The 16,849-nt window shown below is 38.9% G+C and overlaps 1 protein-coding gene across 1 annotated transcript in view; it reads left to right on the top strand.

Moving 5' to 3' along the window:
• MAST4 (microtubule associated serine/threonine kinase family member 4) overlaps nt 1-16,849 on the top strand; it is a 202,722-nt gene that overhangs the window by 118,807 nt on the left and 67,066 nt on the right. Inside the window, exons 5-7 of the mRNA XM_042782093.1 lie at nt 2,002-2,159; nt 4,475-4,550; nt 7,130-7,339. Coding sequence (XP_042638027.1) covers nt 2,002-2,159; nt 4,475-4,550; nt 7,130-7,339 — 444 coding nt within the window. The remainder of the gene's footprint in view (nt 1-2,001; nt 2,160-4,474; nt 4,551-7,129; nt 7,340-16,849) is intronic.

Raw genomic sequence — 16,849 nt, forward strand, 5'->3', positions numbered from 1 at the left:
TCTATATGGAAAATGAAGTTCGTCTGTAACCTTTACTCAAATCACAGTTTAAAGAAAGAGAGAAAGAAAATACCATGGCTTGGGTCAGGCACACTTTAAGTCCGTAAAGGGTCATCTTTTCTTTTCAACACTTTAAAGAGATCTTTTGCAACAGATTTGCCCAATGCAATATGTTGTTTGATTTCTTGACTGCTGTTTCCATGGGCATTGATTATGGATCCAAGTAAAATGAAATCCTTGAGAACTTTAATATTTTCTCCATTTATCATGATGTTGCTTACTGGTCTAATTGTGAAGATTTTTGTTTTCTTTATGTTGAGATATAATCACTAAGTAGACTAAATAAATACTTTAAATAGCTTTCCATCAGTTCAGATGATGTTTTGCCATGAAAAGAGATTACTGCAAATTTATGAACAAATTTATAAAATTAGTAGGTCTGGGTTTTGGAATCTTGGATAAGAATTGTTGTTGTTGTTGTTATTTGCTGTCGAGTCAGCCCCGACTCATAGCGACCCCTCCTTGGGTTTCCAAGGCAGTATCACTACGGAAGTAGGATTGCCCAACCTTCCTTCCGAGGAGTGGCTGGTGGGTTTGAACCGCCAGCCTTCTGGTTAGCAGTCAAGTGCTTTAGGCACTATGCTACCAGAGCTCCTGGATAAGAATTAGGGATATTTATTTTCCTTTGGGACATATGTGCAGATTCTTAATTCTGTTTTTCTAGATTAGATCACCTTTTTCTTATCTCTGTTTTATCAACACTACCATATTATTCACAAATAATGTGCCCATGTGTATAACACATATAGTGTACCTAGGAAATAATGCACAAGAGAATTGCACGGTTAGTATAAACATATAATGAACATGTTATATGTGTAAAAACACGGTACTTTATTCCTGCTTGTGTTTTTAGTGTATTATTCTTTCCTTGATTTCTTGAGTTGACTGCTTAATTCATATATTTTATTTTATTTTTTCATATTGAAAGTATTTGAGACTTTCTGAATAGAACTTCAGTTGTATCTCATAACTATTTCCAGGAATGTTCTCATTTTTACGGTTTATAAGATAATCGCATTACATTCTAAAATTCCTCTCTTTGTCTTAGTATATACTTAATAAGGTATTTTATAATTTCATGGTATAGGGATATTTTTAAGCTTCAGTCATTAATTTCTAGTATTATTGCATTGCAGCACTTTAGTATTTATGAAGTATGCTTTTAATGTAATCTTTTTCCTTAAGAAAAGCCTACTAACCTGACATTTTCAAATGAGTGCTATCTTTCAAAATATGTTTATTCTCACCATGTTTCGATTACTCAGTCTCTTTTCATAGAACTGTGAGTTTATGTCCCACAAAAATCAAAACAGAAAAAGTTTCTATGCTTTATATATCTCAGACTGATGAAAAGCAGTGCTATTTAACCTTTCCCAATTTGTACCTTATCTTTCTCAAGTGTCAAGTGAAGTTTTCAAAAAAACAAATCTATATCCAAGGGATAGCTGTTCAAAAAAAAAAAAAAAGAAAGAAAGAAAGAGAGAGAGAGAGATATCCCAGTGAAAAAAGGAAAGGGAAAAATACGATTTTTTTATGTTATCAAAAAGTCACAGTGTTTGAGTGTAAGCAGCAGTAGAAGCACGGATACTATACTCAGTTGCAAACTAGTACGTGATTTAATGCACCTGAATTCTCACCCCAGCAGTCACTTTATTGATTTGGCTTTGACTGGGCACTATCCATTTTCTGAGCCTTGGTTTCTCCAGAGAAGACACTATCATTTCAAAAACTATCTTATAGACAAATGAGAAGAAGTATGGAAGACATTCTGACCTCTCAGAAAGAACATCAGGTTATACATTTAGGCAGTAGTTACTATGGATATAATTTGAAAGGACATAAAATGGTGGAATTATCCAAGTTTAGTTCTTTGATTTCATACTTACTTGACAAAGTTCTTTTCAAGGCAGTTTATAACCTCACTTTGGTTTGTTGTAGTCATCCTGTTCCTCCCAGGAGAAGTTGCATCAGTTACCATACCAACCAACGCCAGATGAATTACACTTTTTATCGAAACATTTTTGTACCACCGAAAGCATTGCCACTGAGAACAGATGCAGGAACACACCGATGCGCCCCCGTTCCCGCAGTCTGAGGTATGTAGACCTGACCACAAGCTGCTATGTAGTTGGATTGTCTGTTTTCACTGATAATGAGGGAATAATTTGAGCCCTCTAATTCCTGTATGATAGTAGAAAGATGTGGCAGTCTGCTTCCCTAAAGATTAAAGCTCAGGAACCTATGGGGCAGTTGTACTCTGTCCCATAGTGTTGCTATGAGTTGGAATTGACTTTATAGCAACGAGTAATTCATGTAAATGACATTAATTGACTTGTAAACTACTGTAAATTTAGTAATGATTTTGTTTTCATTTACGTATTATTAATTACTATAGAAAGGCATCTCCTTTTCTTTACTTTTAGATCCTCACACTTTGCTAATTACTGTAGCAGCAACATTCATGTTGGCCTTAAGGGGCCACCTATAAAAATTCTAGCCATTGGAGCTTTCAAGGCATTCTAATTAAGGTGTAGGAGTAGTTAATATTCTTAATTTACGTTGAGAGAATGTGGTTGAAAGGAAGAACAGCATAAATAGTTTGTTTATTTTTCAGATTATGCATTATAAAAGTCCACTCAGATGTTTTATTCTTTCTTTTAGTCATAAATCTTTCTCTGGAATTATGAATAAGTTTTGAGGTGTTTATGTTCCCTGACTATTGTCAGATGCCAAATGTAGTCCGTTTGACATAGAGCTCTAGTGGAGCAGTGGTTAAGGCATCTGGCTGCTGACCGAGATTGATGGTTGAACCCACCAGCTATTCCATAGGAGTAAGATGAGGCAGTCTGCTTCCATAAAGATGAACAGCCTTGGAAACCCTATGGGGCAGTTCTGTTCCATCCTGCAGGGTCACTATAATTCAGAATTGACTCAATGGCAGTGAGTTTTGTTTGGGTTTAGGGCTAGTTTTGACTTGATCTTATTTCAAATAATATGTATCACAGTTTGACTCCTCAGGAGGTAGACTCTAGAATACAGATTAATGTTCAGGATGTTATTATAAAGTTCTTTTGGGATCAACACCTATGGAAGAAAGAGAAGAAACAGGATTGGGCTGAGAGAGAAGTTAAGCTGACACAGGCCCAACAACCTCAGCCAACTCCACAGAGGTCTGTCTCAGGTGCCCGTGTCTTGTCAGCGTTGTCCCTCTGGGCTAAAACGGCCTGGCCTTTATATCCCTGCCTCCATTATTGGATCCATCATTGGATAGGCAAAGGCCTGAGTTTGGGAAACGTGGCTCGATTCAGCAGAGGCAATCCTTGAAGAAGCCGAGAGCTAAAGATATCTGCCAATACCAAGGGCTAGGCCACAGATCTTTCCTGAAGGGGAATTAGGGCAATGCATTGCTTTGTCGACCGCAATATGGATATTGATGCTGTTGAAATGGAGCACTTTGCCTATATAAAGGTTTTGTTTGCTAAGTGTTCAGTCGAATATCAGAGTCTCTGTTTTGTTTGTTTTATTTTGGACCTTTCTTCTTTATTTAGTATCATAAGCTGATACTAAACATAGCCATATTGGATAATTGTGGGATGTCTTAGATTCTCCCAGTATGTGGAATAAAAGATCAATTTTACTACTTCAACTAGAGGCGCTGTGTTTGACTACACATCTCCTGTTTTGGATTTTATGAAAGGAGTTCCTGGGATATCTACTGCAAGCCATATCCTTCCAAGAATATATAATATTCACACTGAAACTGCACAACTATTTATACTACTAGAAACTGACACAAGCCTACTATAGAAATGAAGAAAGAAAAATCCACAATGCTTGTATGCTTCTGTTTCATATTATACATAATGCCTATCTCAGCATCTCAAATAAGTATAGACTAGAAAATGGATTTCAATTATTATGTCTGTGCCATGAAAGATGCTTAAACCTCTTCACTGGTGTGTGGCAGAGTGCAGGTGTATGATAAAAGTGTGAAATCATACTGTTAAATGTGTCCAAGATATTGTTGTTTGCATTAATGTTTGTAGCTACCTATTTTGTTTTATACTGGAATTCATTAATTGGTTTCCAGAAGTACACAAACTCATCCTAAATGTAGAATAAAATCTCAGTTTAGGAACATTTTGTGTACCCATTTTGTGTTGCATCAGTAATTATTTTGTGGCATTCCACTTCTTAAACTTTCTTTTTTAATCCTATTCAGGGTATTTCTGTTTGTGGGTAAGTATGTGTACATGTATACTAATGACTGATTTTGTAGTTTATTACTCAATATACTCTTTCATATGAAGATTGCATAGTACTTTAGATGCAACTGATTGTTGACAAATAAAAAGCTTATTCTCATTCCATGCTGTGACAAGTTTAAAAGGGTAATTTGCTTTACTTGCAGCCCTGGACGTTCTCCTGCCTGCTGTGACCATGAAATAATTATGATGAACCATGTCTACAAAGAAAGGTTCCCAAAGGTAATGATTTGAATTTAAGATGCCTCACATTGAAAGGAATAGGCAACATAGGTTTGGAGTCAGTAAGATGGTTTTGTTATGGGAAATAATGGTACAGTGCAGTAGTAACTGGCATAAAACAGCACCAGGGCCTTTTTAGAAAGATAAAATCATGAAGGTTTCTAAACTAAAAACTGCAGAGAACTAGCCATTGTCTGTGTACTGAACTGGCTGTCACATGAACCCAGCTGTTGGGTGCCACACACCAGGTGGCCTCTTGAGGTATTACACAGAGGATCTCCTTTGATAGGCCTCTGGGCCATCCATGCTCCTTGTCGCCTCTGGGCCTGCTGCTGTGCTATCAAGCACAGGCTGTTTTCTCCCTCAAAAGTCTATAGTTTTGGCGTGTCATAGATGATTTTTAAAAAAAAAAAAAACTCATTTTTCTTTTCTGTGACTTCCCATCTCTTTAGCCATTATATTTCTAACTCTGATTTTTCATTACCTTACAAGTGAAGGTACACTCATCCTTTCCCCAGTTAGGGTGTCACAGGGAAGTTGAATTGAACCAGAGAGGAATTTGTAAAAGGGTAATGTCAGACCCCCAGCTGCACGGAGTTGCTATCTGTTAGTCCCCATCACCTGCCTCCACATCTTCCCATCCAAGTGTCTGTACACATTCGTGGGAAGATAATCCCTCCATATTGTTCCTGTTCCCCATTCCCCTACCCTTTGTGCCCTAGGCAAGAGAACAAAAGGAAATCATTGCTTTCATAAATCAGGAGTAGAGTACTTATTATTTATAATGAACCCAACATTGATGTCATTGATTAAAGATGTTTTAGCTATTTATCACATGTCACTTGTTCACTGGGGACACAGATACTGATTATGCTTAGTTAATGCTGGTTAGGGTTTTAGAAGGGGCAGGCAAGTGGGGAGAGGGAGAGAGAATCTTCCTGCATATATAATTAATTTAAGCAAGGAGTAGTATAATTAGGCAATAGACGATTACTAAGAAGCAAATGAAAGTAGAAAAGGGAATTATAGACTTAATTTACCAAGGGGATCCTCTTGGCTTTTACACATGATAGAGCTCCCCCACCAAATTATTCTTTTTGGCCATATTGTTTATTTAATTTTAAAATTTTTATGGCAAAATATACATGATAAATAGTTTGCCATTTTAACCATTTTTATGTGTACAGTTCATTAATTACATTCACCATGTTGTGCATCACCACTAGCCATCCTAACAGTTTTCATCACCCCAAACAGAAAACTCAACCCAAACAGAAAATCACTACCCCTTCAGCAGTAATTGCCATTCCCTTCTCTTTCCCCCGGGTAACTAACAAACTTTTGTCTCTATGCATTTGCTTCTTCTAGCTATTTCATATAAATATTTACCCTTTTTTGTCTGACTTATTTTAATTACAAATTTTTCAAGGTTCATCTATGTTTTAGCATGTATCAGAACTTCATTGTTCTTTATGGCTGAATAATATTCCATTATATATATATATGTATGTATATATATGTGTGTATGTATATGTATATGTGTGTGTATGTGTGTGTGTATGGCCCTGGCACAGTGGTCAAGTACTCAGCTGCTAAATCAAAGGTCAGCAGTTCAAATCCAGCAGCCACTTCATGGGAGAAAGATATGGCACTCTGTTTCCATAAAGATTTACAACCTTGGACCCTATGGGTCAGTTCTACTCTGTCCTATAGGGTCACTATGAGTCAGAATTGACTCTACATCAGTAGGTTTGGTATGTGTGTGTTTATCACATTTTATTTATCTATTGATAGACACTTGGTTGTTTCAACCTCTTGGCTATATGAATAATGCTGCAATGAACATGGGTGTATAAGTGTCTGAGCCCCCACTCTCAAGTGTCTTGGGTATCAACCTAGTATTAGAATTGCTGGGTCATATGATAATTCTATGTTTACCTTTTTAAAACACTGCCAAACTGTTTTCCATAGCAGCTGCACCATTTTACATCCCCACAAGCCATGAACAAGAGTTCCAATTTCTCCACAACCTTGGTAACACTTGTTTTCCATTTTTCTGATAATAGCCACCCTGTGGATATGAGGTGGTCATGATACAGCTTTCTGAGAAAGAAAGAAAGAACATACAATTGCTTGCTTATGATACGTCGAGACCTAGCCGAGAAAATAATCTTGGTTTACCCTATAGACTCTAGCAAGTCATAATTTTTTAGTAGGCAAAAAGATAAACAACTAATTGATACTTTTCACAGTCTACCTGAAAGGGCTCAGATCTGAAAGGAAAGCATACCAACTCACAGGTATTGTGTGAATTATTCAAAAGAGCTTAACATGGATTGTTTCACATTTGATACAAAATAGGGAGAAAAAGTGATTATCATCTTGAGATAGTCAGTTTCCTTATGTACCTCAAAACTTCCTTCCATGTTATAGAGCTCCTTCTGAGTTTAATTTCTAGAATTCTATTTACCAATTGGTGAAGGTCTTGGACACTGCTAGGTAAGTGTGATGATTTAATTGTCTACAAATGTGTTTCCTCATATCACATCTGTGTGTGTATGTGTCTCTTCTCTAAATAGGCTACAGCTCAGATGGAAGAACGTCTAAAGGAAATTATCACAAGCTACTCTCCTGACAACGTTCTTCCTCTAGCAGACGGTGTGCTTAGTTTTACTCACCATCAGATCATTGAGCTGGGCCGAGATTGCTTGGATAAATCCCACCAGGGTCTCATCACCTCTCGATACTTCCTTGAATTACAGCACAAATTAGATAAGTTACTGCAAGAGGTATGAACCGTGCACCTTGTAAAGTTCTATGGTTTGTTTGGTTTACCCTGAAAAAAAACAAAAAAATTATGAGGACATTTGCTTAAAGTTGTTACCATGAACTGGAGTTTATATTCCAGGAAAGCAAAGGGGAAAAAAAAATGATGGTTACGTGCTATAAATTGATTCTGGCCATTATTTATAGTAATAGAAAGTTAATGTAATAACCTTTATAGGAACCTTGGGGCCTAACAATCTATGACTGTAGGATAAGTGGATTGTGAAGGATTTTGAAGCTGTGATTTTTTTTTCCTCCTCTAACCATAAAGTTATAAATTGCCTGAATGTATATACATTATTTGATGATGCTATCTAGTTCTAATATCTGGAAGAGCTAAATGGAAAATTGCTGGCTTCTTCCAGACTGTGTGTCCTATTAATTAACCTGCAAGGTGTTGGGTAGTAAATGGCAACTTATATTTTCATTAGTGTCAGTTCTTCTTCTAACAAAATATCCAATTTCCAAAACGACAGATAAACACAGGACCTGTCTAGGCCCAACACTTGTATGCATAGCTCCTGATAACACCCAGGACACGAAGGGAATGTGTGTGGTAGAATGGGATCAGTGTATAATATTACCCTTCTGCCTGACATTAATCAACCACAGCCTACAAGTAAAACCTATTTAGCCTGTATATTTAGATATATTGTAATTTTTATCTCATAGGGGATAAAATATGCCCATATAAACATCATCGTAGGTGGTTTTCTCTAAGCATGGATATGTAAATAATTGCACAGAACTGAAGAAAAATACTAGCCTCCTACTTTTCTACAAATCCCTTTGTCCCTGCCCCTGCTGAATTTTGTTCTCCCAAGATAAAAAGACCCCCTTTAGTTAGCAGCCAGGATTTTTCTTCCCTTCCTCAGCCTTATTTCCCAACAGAGTTTTCTATACTCTGTCCTCATATCTTACATTTCAACCTACTGCTGGCCGCTAAAGCTGTGCTTCTCAGACTATCCTTGCCGGTAAACACATTGGTTTATTTTTGTTGTTGTTGTTGCTGTTGTTTTTAATATTCACTTTGCCATGTATCATTTCTCTTCTAAACTAAAATGAAAATAAGTTTTCTAGAAAAATGAGCACGCCTTCTAGTGTTGTGGCAGTGTAAAATTGCTTTGTTTTTGTTGTTATCAGCTGCCCTTAAGTCAGTCTCCAACTCATGGCGACCCCAGGCATAATGGGATCAGACCATTCTAATCCACTGGCTGACTCTCAGAAGTAGATTGTATGGTCTTTCTTCCTAGCCTGTCTTAGTCTGGAAATTCTGCTTAAACCTATTCAGCAACATACAAGCCTTCAATGACAGATGAGTAATGGCTGTGTTAAAGGTGCATTGGTGGGGAATCTAACCTAAGTCTTTTCTATGGAAGGTGAAACTACCACTGTGAACCACCACTGCTCTCACCAAATTGCTATAAAAGTTTCTAAGTGCTTATTCTCAATATTTCTAATTCCCTCATTACAGACTGATAATAGTTCATGGAGTGCCACCAGTCTTAGAACCACATATTGAGTAGTGGGTCTGTTGTTGTTGTTAGGTGCTGTCGAGTCATCTCTGACTCATAGCAACTCTATGTACAGCAAAGCGAAACACTGTCCGGTCCCGTGCCAGCCTCACAATCATTGCTATACCTGAACCCATCGTTGGAGGCACTATATCAATTCATTTCATTGAGGGCCTTCCCCTTTTTTGTTGTCCCTTCAGTTTACCAAGCATGATACCCTTCCTCAGGAAATAGTCCCTTCTGAAAACATGACCAAAGAAGGTTAGATGAAGTCTGGCCATTCTTGCCTCCAAGGAGCATTCTGGTTGCACTTCTTCCAGGACAGATATGTTAGTTCTTTTGGCAGTCCACGGTATTTTCAGTATTCTTTGCCAACACCACAACTCAAAATCGTCAACTCTTCTTCGGCCTTCCTTATTGATTGTGCAGCTCTCACAAGCATATGAGACAATTGAAACTACCATGGCTTGGGTTAGGCACACCTTGATCTTCAAAGAGTTATCTTTGTTCTTCAGCACTTGAAAGAGGTCTTTTGCAGCAGATTTGCCCAGTACAATACGTCTTCTGATATCTCAACTGCTGCTTCCATTGGTGTTGATTATGGAACCAAGTAATATGAAGTCTTTGACAACTTCAATATTTTCTCCATTTGTCATGATGCTACTTATTGGCCCAGTTGTGAGGATTTTCATTTTCTTTATGTTGAGATGTAATCCATAGTGCACACTGTTGTCTTTAGTCTTCATCAGTGTTTCAAGTCGTCCTCAGTTTCAGCAAGCAAAGTTGTGTTGTCTGCATATCGCAGGTTGTTAATGAGCTTCCTCCAATCCTGATGCCATGCTCTTCTTCACATAGTCCAGCTTCTCTATTTGTATTTCCTCAGCATACAGATTGAATAAGAATAGTGAAAGGATACAATCCTGATGCACTGCCTTCCTGATTTTGAACCATGCAGTATCCCCTTGTTCTGTTCGAATGACAGCCTTCGTGGTCTATGTACAGATTCCTTGAGCACAGTTCAGTGTTGTTGAATTCTCATTCTTCTCAACATTATCCATAATTTGTCATAATCCACACAGTCAAATGCCTTTGCATAGTCAATAAAACACAAGTAAACATCTTTCTGGTACTCTTTGATTTCATCCAGGATCCATCTGACATCAGCTGTGATAACCCCCCTTCCATGTCCTCTTCTGAATCCAGCTTGCATTTCTGGAAGTTCTCTGTCACTATACTTTACTTGCATGTGATATTAATGAATATTGTTTAATAATTTCCATATCCTGTGGGATCACCTTTCATTGGAATGGGTACAAATATGGATCTCTTCCAGTCAGTTGGCCAGGTAACTGTCTTCCAGATTTCTTGGCATAGATGAATGAGTACCTCCAGCATGACATCCATTTGTTGAAACCTCTCAGTGGCTGTTCCATCAATTCCTGGAGCCTTGTTCTTTGCCAATTCCTTCACTGTAGCTTTAACTTCTTCCTTCAATACCATTGGTTCTTGATCATATGCCACCTCCTGAAATGGATAAACATCAACCAGTTCTTTTTGTTACAGTGACTCTGTGTATTCCTTCCATCTTCTTTTGATGTTTCCTACATCATTCAATATATTGCCCATAGAATCTTTTAGTATTGCAACTCAAGGCTTGAATTTTTTTCTTCAGTTCTTTCAGCTTAAGAAATGCCAAGTGTGTTCTTCCCTTTTGGTTTTATAACTCCAGGTCTTTGCACATTTCATTATAATAATTGACTTTCTCTTCTTGACTTGCTCTTTGAAATCTTCTGTTCAGCTCTTTTATGTTGTCATTTCTTCCATTTGCTTTAGCTACTCTCTGCTCAATGGCAAGTTTCAGAGTCTCTTCTGTCATCCATTTTGATCTTCTCTTCTTTTCTCATCTTTTTAGTGACCTCTTGCTTTCTTCATGGATAATGGTCTTGATATCATCGCACAGTACTTCTAGTTTTCAGTCATTGGTGTTCAGTGCATCAAATCTTCTTTAGATGATCTCTAAATTCAGGAGGGATATAATCAAAGTCATGTTTTGGCTTTCATGAACATGTTTTAATTGTCTTTAGCTTCATCTTGAACTTGCATATGAGGAGTTGATGGTCTTTTCCACAGTCAGCTCCTGGCCTTGTTTTGGCTGAAGATACCAAGCTTTTCCATCACCTCTTTCTACAGGTGTAGTTGATCTGATTCCTGTGTACTCCATCTGACGAAGTCCATGTGTATAGCTGTTGTTTATGTTGTTGAAGAAAGGTATTTCCAATGAATAAGTCACTGGCCTTGCAGAATTCTGTCATACAAAATCCAACATTATTTCTATCACCAAGTCCATATTGTCCAACTGCTGGTGATTCTTCTTTGTTTCAGACTTTTGTATTCCAATCACCAGTGATAATCAGCACATCTTGATTGCATGTTTGGTCAATTTCAGATGGCAGAAGTTGGTAAAAATTTTCAATTTCCTCATCTTTGGTTTGGTGGTGGGTGTGTAAATTTGAATAATAGTGTTAACTGGTCTTCCTCCTAGGTGTATAGATGTTACCCTATCACTGACAGCACTGTACTTCAGGACAGATCTTGCAACACGCTTTGTGACAATGAATGCAATGCCGTTCCTCATCAATGTTTCATTCCCAGCATAGTAGACCATATGGTTGTGTGGTTCAAAATGGCCAGTCCATTTGCCAAAGGGGCAGGGAGACACCATCTTCTGACCTCCTCTTACCCCACAAGAGGAAGACAAAATCGCCATCAGTAGCTTAAGGCCTATTCTTGTGAGGCCAGACATGCTGCCTCCCTCCAACCCCTTCACCCACCTTGACACCAACCCTTCCTCCCACAGCACCCACCACCTGTCTGCTGGGTTTGATAATTTGCTGCAGTGGTCACACAGAACTTCCAGATTATGAGGTTTATTATGGAAGCAACAGGCTACAATTAAAGTTCAAGAACACACTCAGTCTCTCTCAGCCCTCTGTCTCTTATTCGACAGTCTCTCTCCTAACAATATGTGTCTCTTGGTATCTCTCTCAGCATTGAATGTCTCTCACATCTCTCAGCTGGCAGTGAGAGATTCCTTCTGCCTCTAGGAGGGTTCCTTTTGAGCCTGGCAGAGTGGCCAAATTAACCAATCCCAACATCAGAATTCTATACATCTTGAGAGAGAGAGAACTTCCCAGAAGATTGCTTCATGCCACTCACAACAGAAATACCCCAGCTGGATAACTTTAACAATCAGTAGCTACTGAGTTGCTCATGGCAAATTCCACCGTGGAATTTACAAAGACTTATGACTAGAAAAGCCCCACTGTGTGATTTACTATACCGTACCATTTCAGCTCACTAATGCATAGAATATCAATCTTTATGTATTCCATTTCCTTTTTGACAACTTCTAATTTTCCTAGGTTCATACTTCATACATTCCATGTTCCAGTTACTAATGGATGTTTGCAGCTGTTTCTTCTCATTTTGAAGTATACCACATCAGCAAATGGAGGTCCCAAAATTTTACTCCATCCACATCATTAACGTCAGTAACTCTGAGGAGGCAGCTCTTCCCCAGTTGCATTTTTTTTAGTTCCTTCAGACCTGAGGGGCTCATTTTCTGGCACTCTATCTGACAGTGTTTCAGGGCTATTCATAAAGTTTTCCAGTAATATATCAGACAATGTTTCACTGCTATTCATGACATTTTCTCTGACCAATTCATTGAGAAGTGGATGGTCCCTTCCTTCTTCCAAGTCTGCCTTAGTCTGGAAGCTCCACTGAAACCTGTCCACCATGGGTGACCCTGCTGGTATTTAAAATCCTGGTGGCATAGCCTCCACCCTCATAGCAACACACAAGCCACCACAGTACAACAAACTGACAGATAAGCGGTGGATGTGGGCAGAGATGTTGTCTGTTTTTTCACTTAGGATGGTGTATGACACAAGTGCTTAGTAAGGTTTTCTTTAGTGAATGACTTATGGTCCCCTCTCACTGTCTTTCTTTTTGCTGTATCCATTAGACAGCTTATGGGAACAGGCCTATTTCATTGAAACATTGCATTCAGCAGCTTTAAAGTCCTCCCCCCCCCATCCTTTTAAGATATTCTTTTATTATTGATACCTCTTTAAATATCTTCTATGCCTCTTCCAAGGGCTTCTCCTCTAACTATTGTTTCCTAACATTAGTTCTCCTACTGTCTCATCCTTGTTCCACCATTCCTTCCACTTTCTCCTGATTATTATTTTGGCTGTCAGCTGCTCTTGCTCAGATTCCAGATCCTTATGTCTACCTGCCTGCTCAGTACCTTTCCATCTGAACAGCCTACCAGTGCAGCAGACCCAACCTGTCCAAAACTGGACTCAGCATTTTCTCAAACCAATCCTGCATTCTTTGGTGCTACCATTACCATCATCTTTCAGAATTTGGAGTTACACTTGATACCCTTTTTCCCTACCATCCATCAACCACTAAACTCTCGCAGTTTACTTCCAAAATATTTCTCCAGCTGCATCCTCATCTTCTGTTCTACAGCCACTACCTAGTTCAGGCCCTGGTGCTTACTGGCCTCTCTTCCTCTTCCCTAACCCCTCTAATTCACACTCCTATACCATTGCCAGGAGCTCTGGTAACATAGTGCCTAAGGCACTTGACTGCTAACCAGAAGGCTGGCGGTTCAAACCCACCAGCCACTCCTCAGAAGGAAGGTTGGCCAATCCTATTTCCATAGTGATACTGCCTCGGAAACCCAAGGAGGGGTTGCTATGAGTCGGGGCCGACTCGACGGCAAATAACAACAACAACAACAACAACATACCATTGCCAGAACATGCAACTCTCTTCAGTGGCTCCATTCTGCCTACATGTGAAACCCTAATGTGGCGTCTGTGGTTCACAGGTCACCCTCTCTCTCCATGCATGTAATCACAGTGCATTGCAATGATCTGTTAGTGTATTATCACTTCACCAGTAGACATCAGGCTCTTTGAGGGTCAGGGATCACTAACTCCCCAGTGCCTCACACAGTACCTGTTATTTATCAATTCCTCAATAACTCAAGGAAGGAAGGGAGAGGAAGAAGATGAGGGAAGAAAGAGGGAAAAAGGAATTCTGCTTTCCTTCTTAAAATCAAGTCAGCTTCCAGAAAATGCTGGAAACCCTGTGCATATTGTTATTTATGAGACTATCTAGAGAATTACAGTTTGGTACATGGTATGTTTTTGAGTCAACAAGGTGAATCAGAGAGGAACTCTGTAGCTCACGTCTGAGATACTCCTTCCTTAATTCAAAAATTCTGTTCCAGGGTACCATCACAAACAGTTCTGGGTTTCTCATTCCTTCATAGGCATCCTGAGAAAAGAGTAGAATTGATTAACATTTCAACTCACCACTTAATTTTGTTTCTGTATGACAGATTTAGCAGATTACCCTACGGCAATTCTTTAAGAATCTTAGAAATTCAAAGATCATTTGAATTGGTCATTATAGTGGATAAAAAATTGTTTATTCAAGAAAAAGTAATCTCTTTTGGGCAGAGAAGTATATATATCGATAGCATGAAGCTCATTGTTGGTCATGAATAAGAATGTTTCTTCTCTCTTCACAGATAAATATTTTCCTTCGGTCCTTTTGTGATAAGTTAAAACTATCTTCGGAATCACATTAACAGTGTCCTTCTAGAGCTTGGAACATAAGCAGTGGCAGGAAAACTTGCCCTTTTTAGGTAGAACCAAATTGTGGGAACCAGCTCTGATAATGCAGTTGTTGCCAAACTCCTAGCCATATTAACAATTTTCAATTTTTTGCATAACCCAGGAAAGATATCCCTGAGATTTGAGCAGCTTGATTTAACTGATGCCATTTTTAAAGTCCTAAAACCAAACCAAACCCACTGCCATCGAGTCAATTCTGACTCATAGCGACCCCCATTGAGTTTCCGAGGTGGTAAATCTTTACAAAAGGAAATTGCCCAGTCTTGCTTCTGCAGAGTGGCTGGTGAGTTTGAACCACTAACCTCCTGGTTAGCAGTCAGATGCCTTAGGCACTGTGCTACCAGAGCACTATTATAAAATCATAAGGTGTAGGTCAATTCCAGATGAATGCTTTTATGTCTCAATCCTTTCCCCCCACCACCCCATTTAAGTGTTTAGCCAAAGAAAATTAAATACATGTGAAGCTATAAGCTGCTCTCAAATCTGGGTCACAGTATTTTTTATAGTGGCTAAAATTTAAAATCCAAACACATACAGGGTACCCACTTGTGCTTCCCTTTGGAGCTTGCTACCACGGAAACGATTTCTCTTCTCATGCTAACTGTGCAGTGTTTTGTTTTAAGAAACATCCCTTCATAGCACTAGTAGATAAAATACCATTTGAATTAACTCATTGTTAATTGTATTGGCCTTTGTTGTGGCTGATGATTTTTTTTTTTTGTTATTTCTTTCTTATTTTTTTAAATTTTTGTTGTGATTTGGGTGAAAGTTTACAGAGTAAATTCATTTTCCATACAGCAGCTCACATACACTTTGTCTCATAACATTGACTGTAATCTCCCACAATGCAACAGCTCCGCTCCTACTTCCTCCCCATAGTTAGCTCTTCCTTGTGTCCTTCCCTCCCATGCCTTCCTCCCCACCCCCCTCACTATCTCCCCATGCATACACAACACTTCTGTTCTCTCATGATTGATCTCTTCAAGGGGTGTATCTAAACCCACTGCCATCAAGTCAGATCATACCCCTCCTTGGGTTTCCGAGGCAGTATCACTACGGAAGTAGATTGCCCAGCCTTCCTTCCGAGGAGTGACTGTTGGGTTAGAACCACCAGCCTTCTGGTTAACAGCCAAATGCCTTAGGCACTACGCCACCAGAGCTCCCTAGGAGTGTATCTACCTAATGTAAATGTTCAATTCATATGCCTATCTTTTGTTTGGCTGGCAGCCACAGGAGTGGGTTCAATTCCAGACCTGAAGGGCAGCTAGAGGCCGAAGTCTCTGGGTTCTACCAGGCTCTATCAGACCAGCAAACCTGGTCCCCCCCTTTTTTTTTTTTTATGATTTGAGTTTTCGTCCACATTGTTCTCCTACTCTATCCAGGATCTCTGACATAGATCCCCCTCTGAGTGGTTGACAGTGGTAGCTGGGCACCATCTAGTTCTTTTGATCTCATAGTCATATAGGCTGAAGATTGCATGGTGTACCAGTTGCTTGGACTAATTGTTTCCGTGTATCTTTGGTTTTCTTCATTCTTCTTTGCTCTGGACAAGGAGAGACCCATCGTTGCATCTAGATGGCAGCTTGCAAGTTTTTAAGAGCCCAGTTGCTACTGGCTGATAATTTTTATAAGTAGAATGAAGTGATTATTTTTCCGGTTTTTTAAGTGGAATTTGCTTAATCTAAACTAGTTTCATATTTTTTAATTCATATATTTCTCATTTTCCTTTGAAGGGACCACAAAAAAAGGCATTACAATATCTTTTATACTTCTAAATTTACCAAGGGAGCTCTGGTAGCATAGTGGCTAAGACACTTGCCTGCTAACCAGACGGCTGGCGGTTCAAACCCACCAGCCACTCCTGGGAAGGAAGGTTGGGCGATCCTACTTCCGTAGTGATACTGCCTCGGAAACCCAAGGAGGGGTTGCTATGAGTCGGGGCCGACTCGATGGCACATAACAACAACAACAACAAATTTACCAAACACTAATTATGATAGTAAGATGAAACTTACTATTCAGCCCAAACTGTCAATCAAGGTGTTAAATGATTTTTTATGTCATTTTTCAGGTGTTCTGTTTAGGGTTCGTTTAATATAAAGTGTAACAAAGACATAAGTGGTATTTTTTGGCATTTATTGCTTCTTGGAAAATCTATATTTGTTGCTAGATGAAATTTTGGAAAGAAAATATAAAGGCAATTTAAATATTTGATTAAAATATTTGAGTTCAAAATATTTTA

Source organism: Orycteropus afer, unplaced genomic scaffold (assembly GCF_000298275.1).
Source record: "Orycteropus afer afer isolate SDZICR_OR568_19922 unplaced genomic scaffold, OryAfe1.0 scaffold00242, whole genome shotgun sequence".
Lineage (NCBI taxonomy): Eukaryota > Metazoa > Chordata > Mammalia > Tubulidentata > Orycteropodidae > Orycteropus > Orycteropus afer.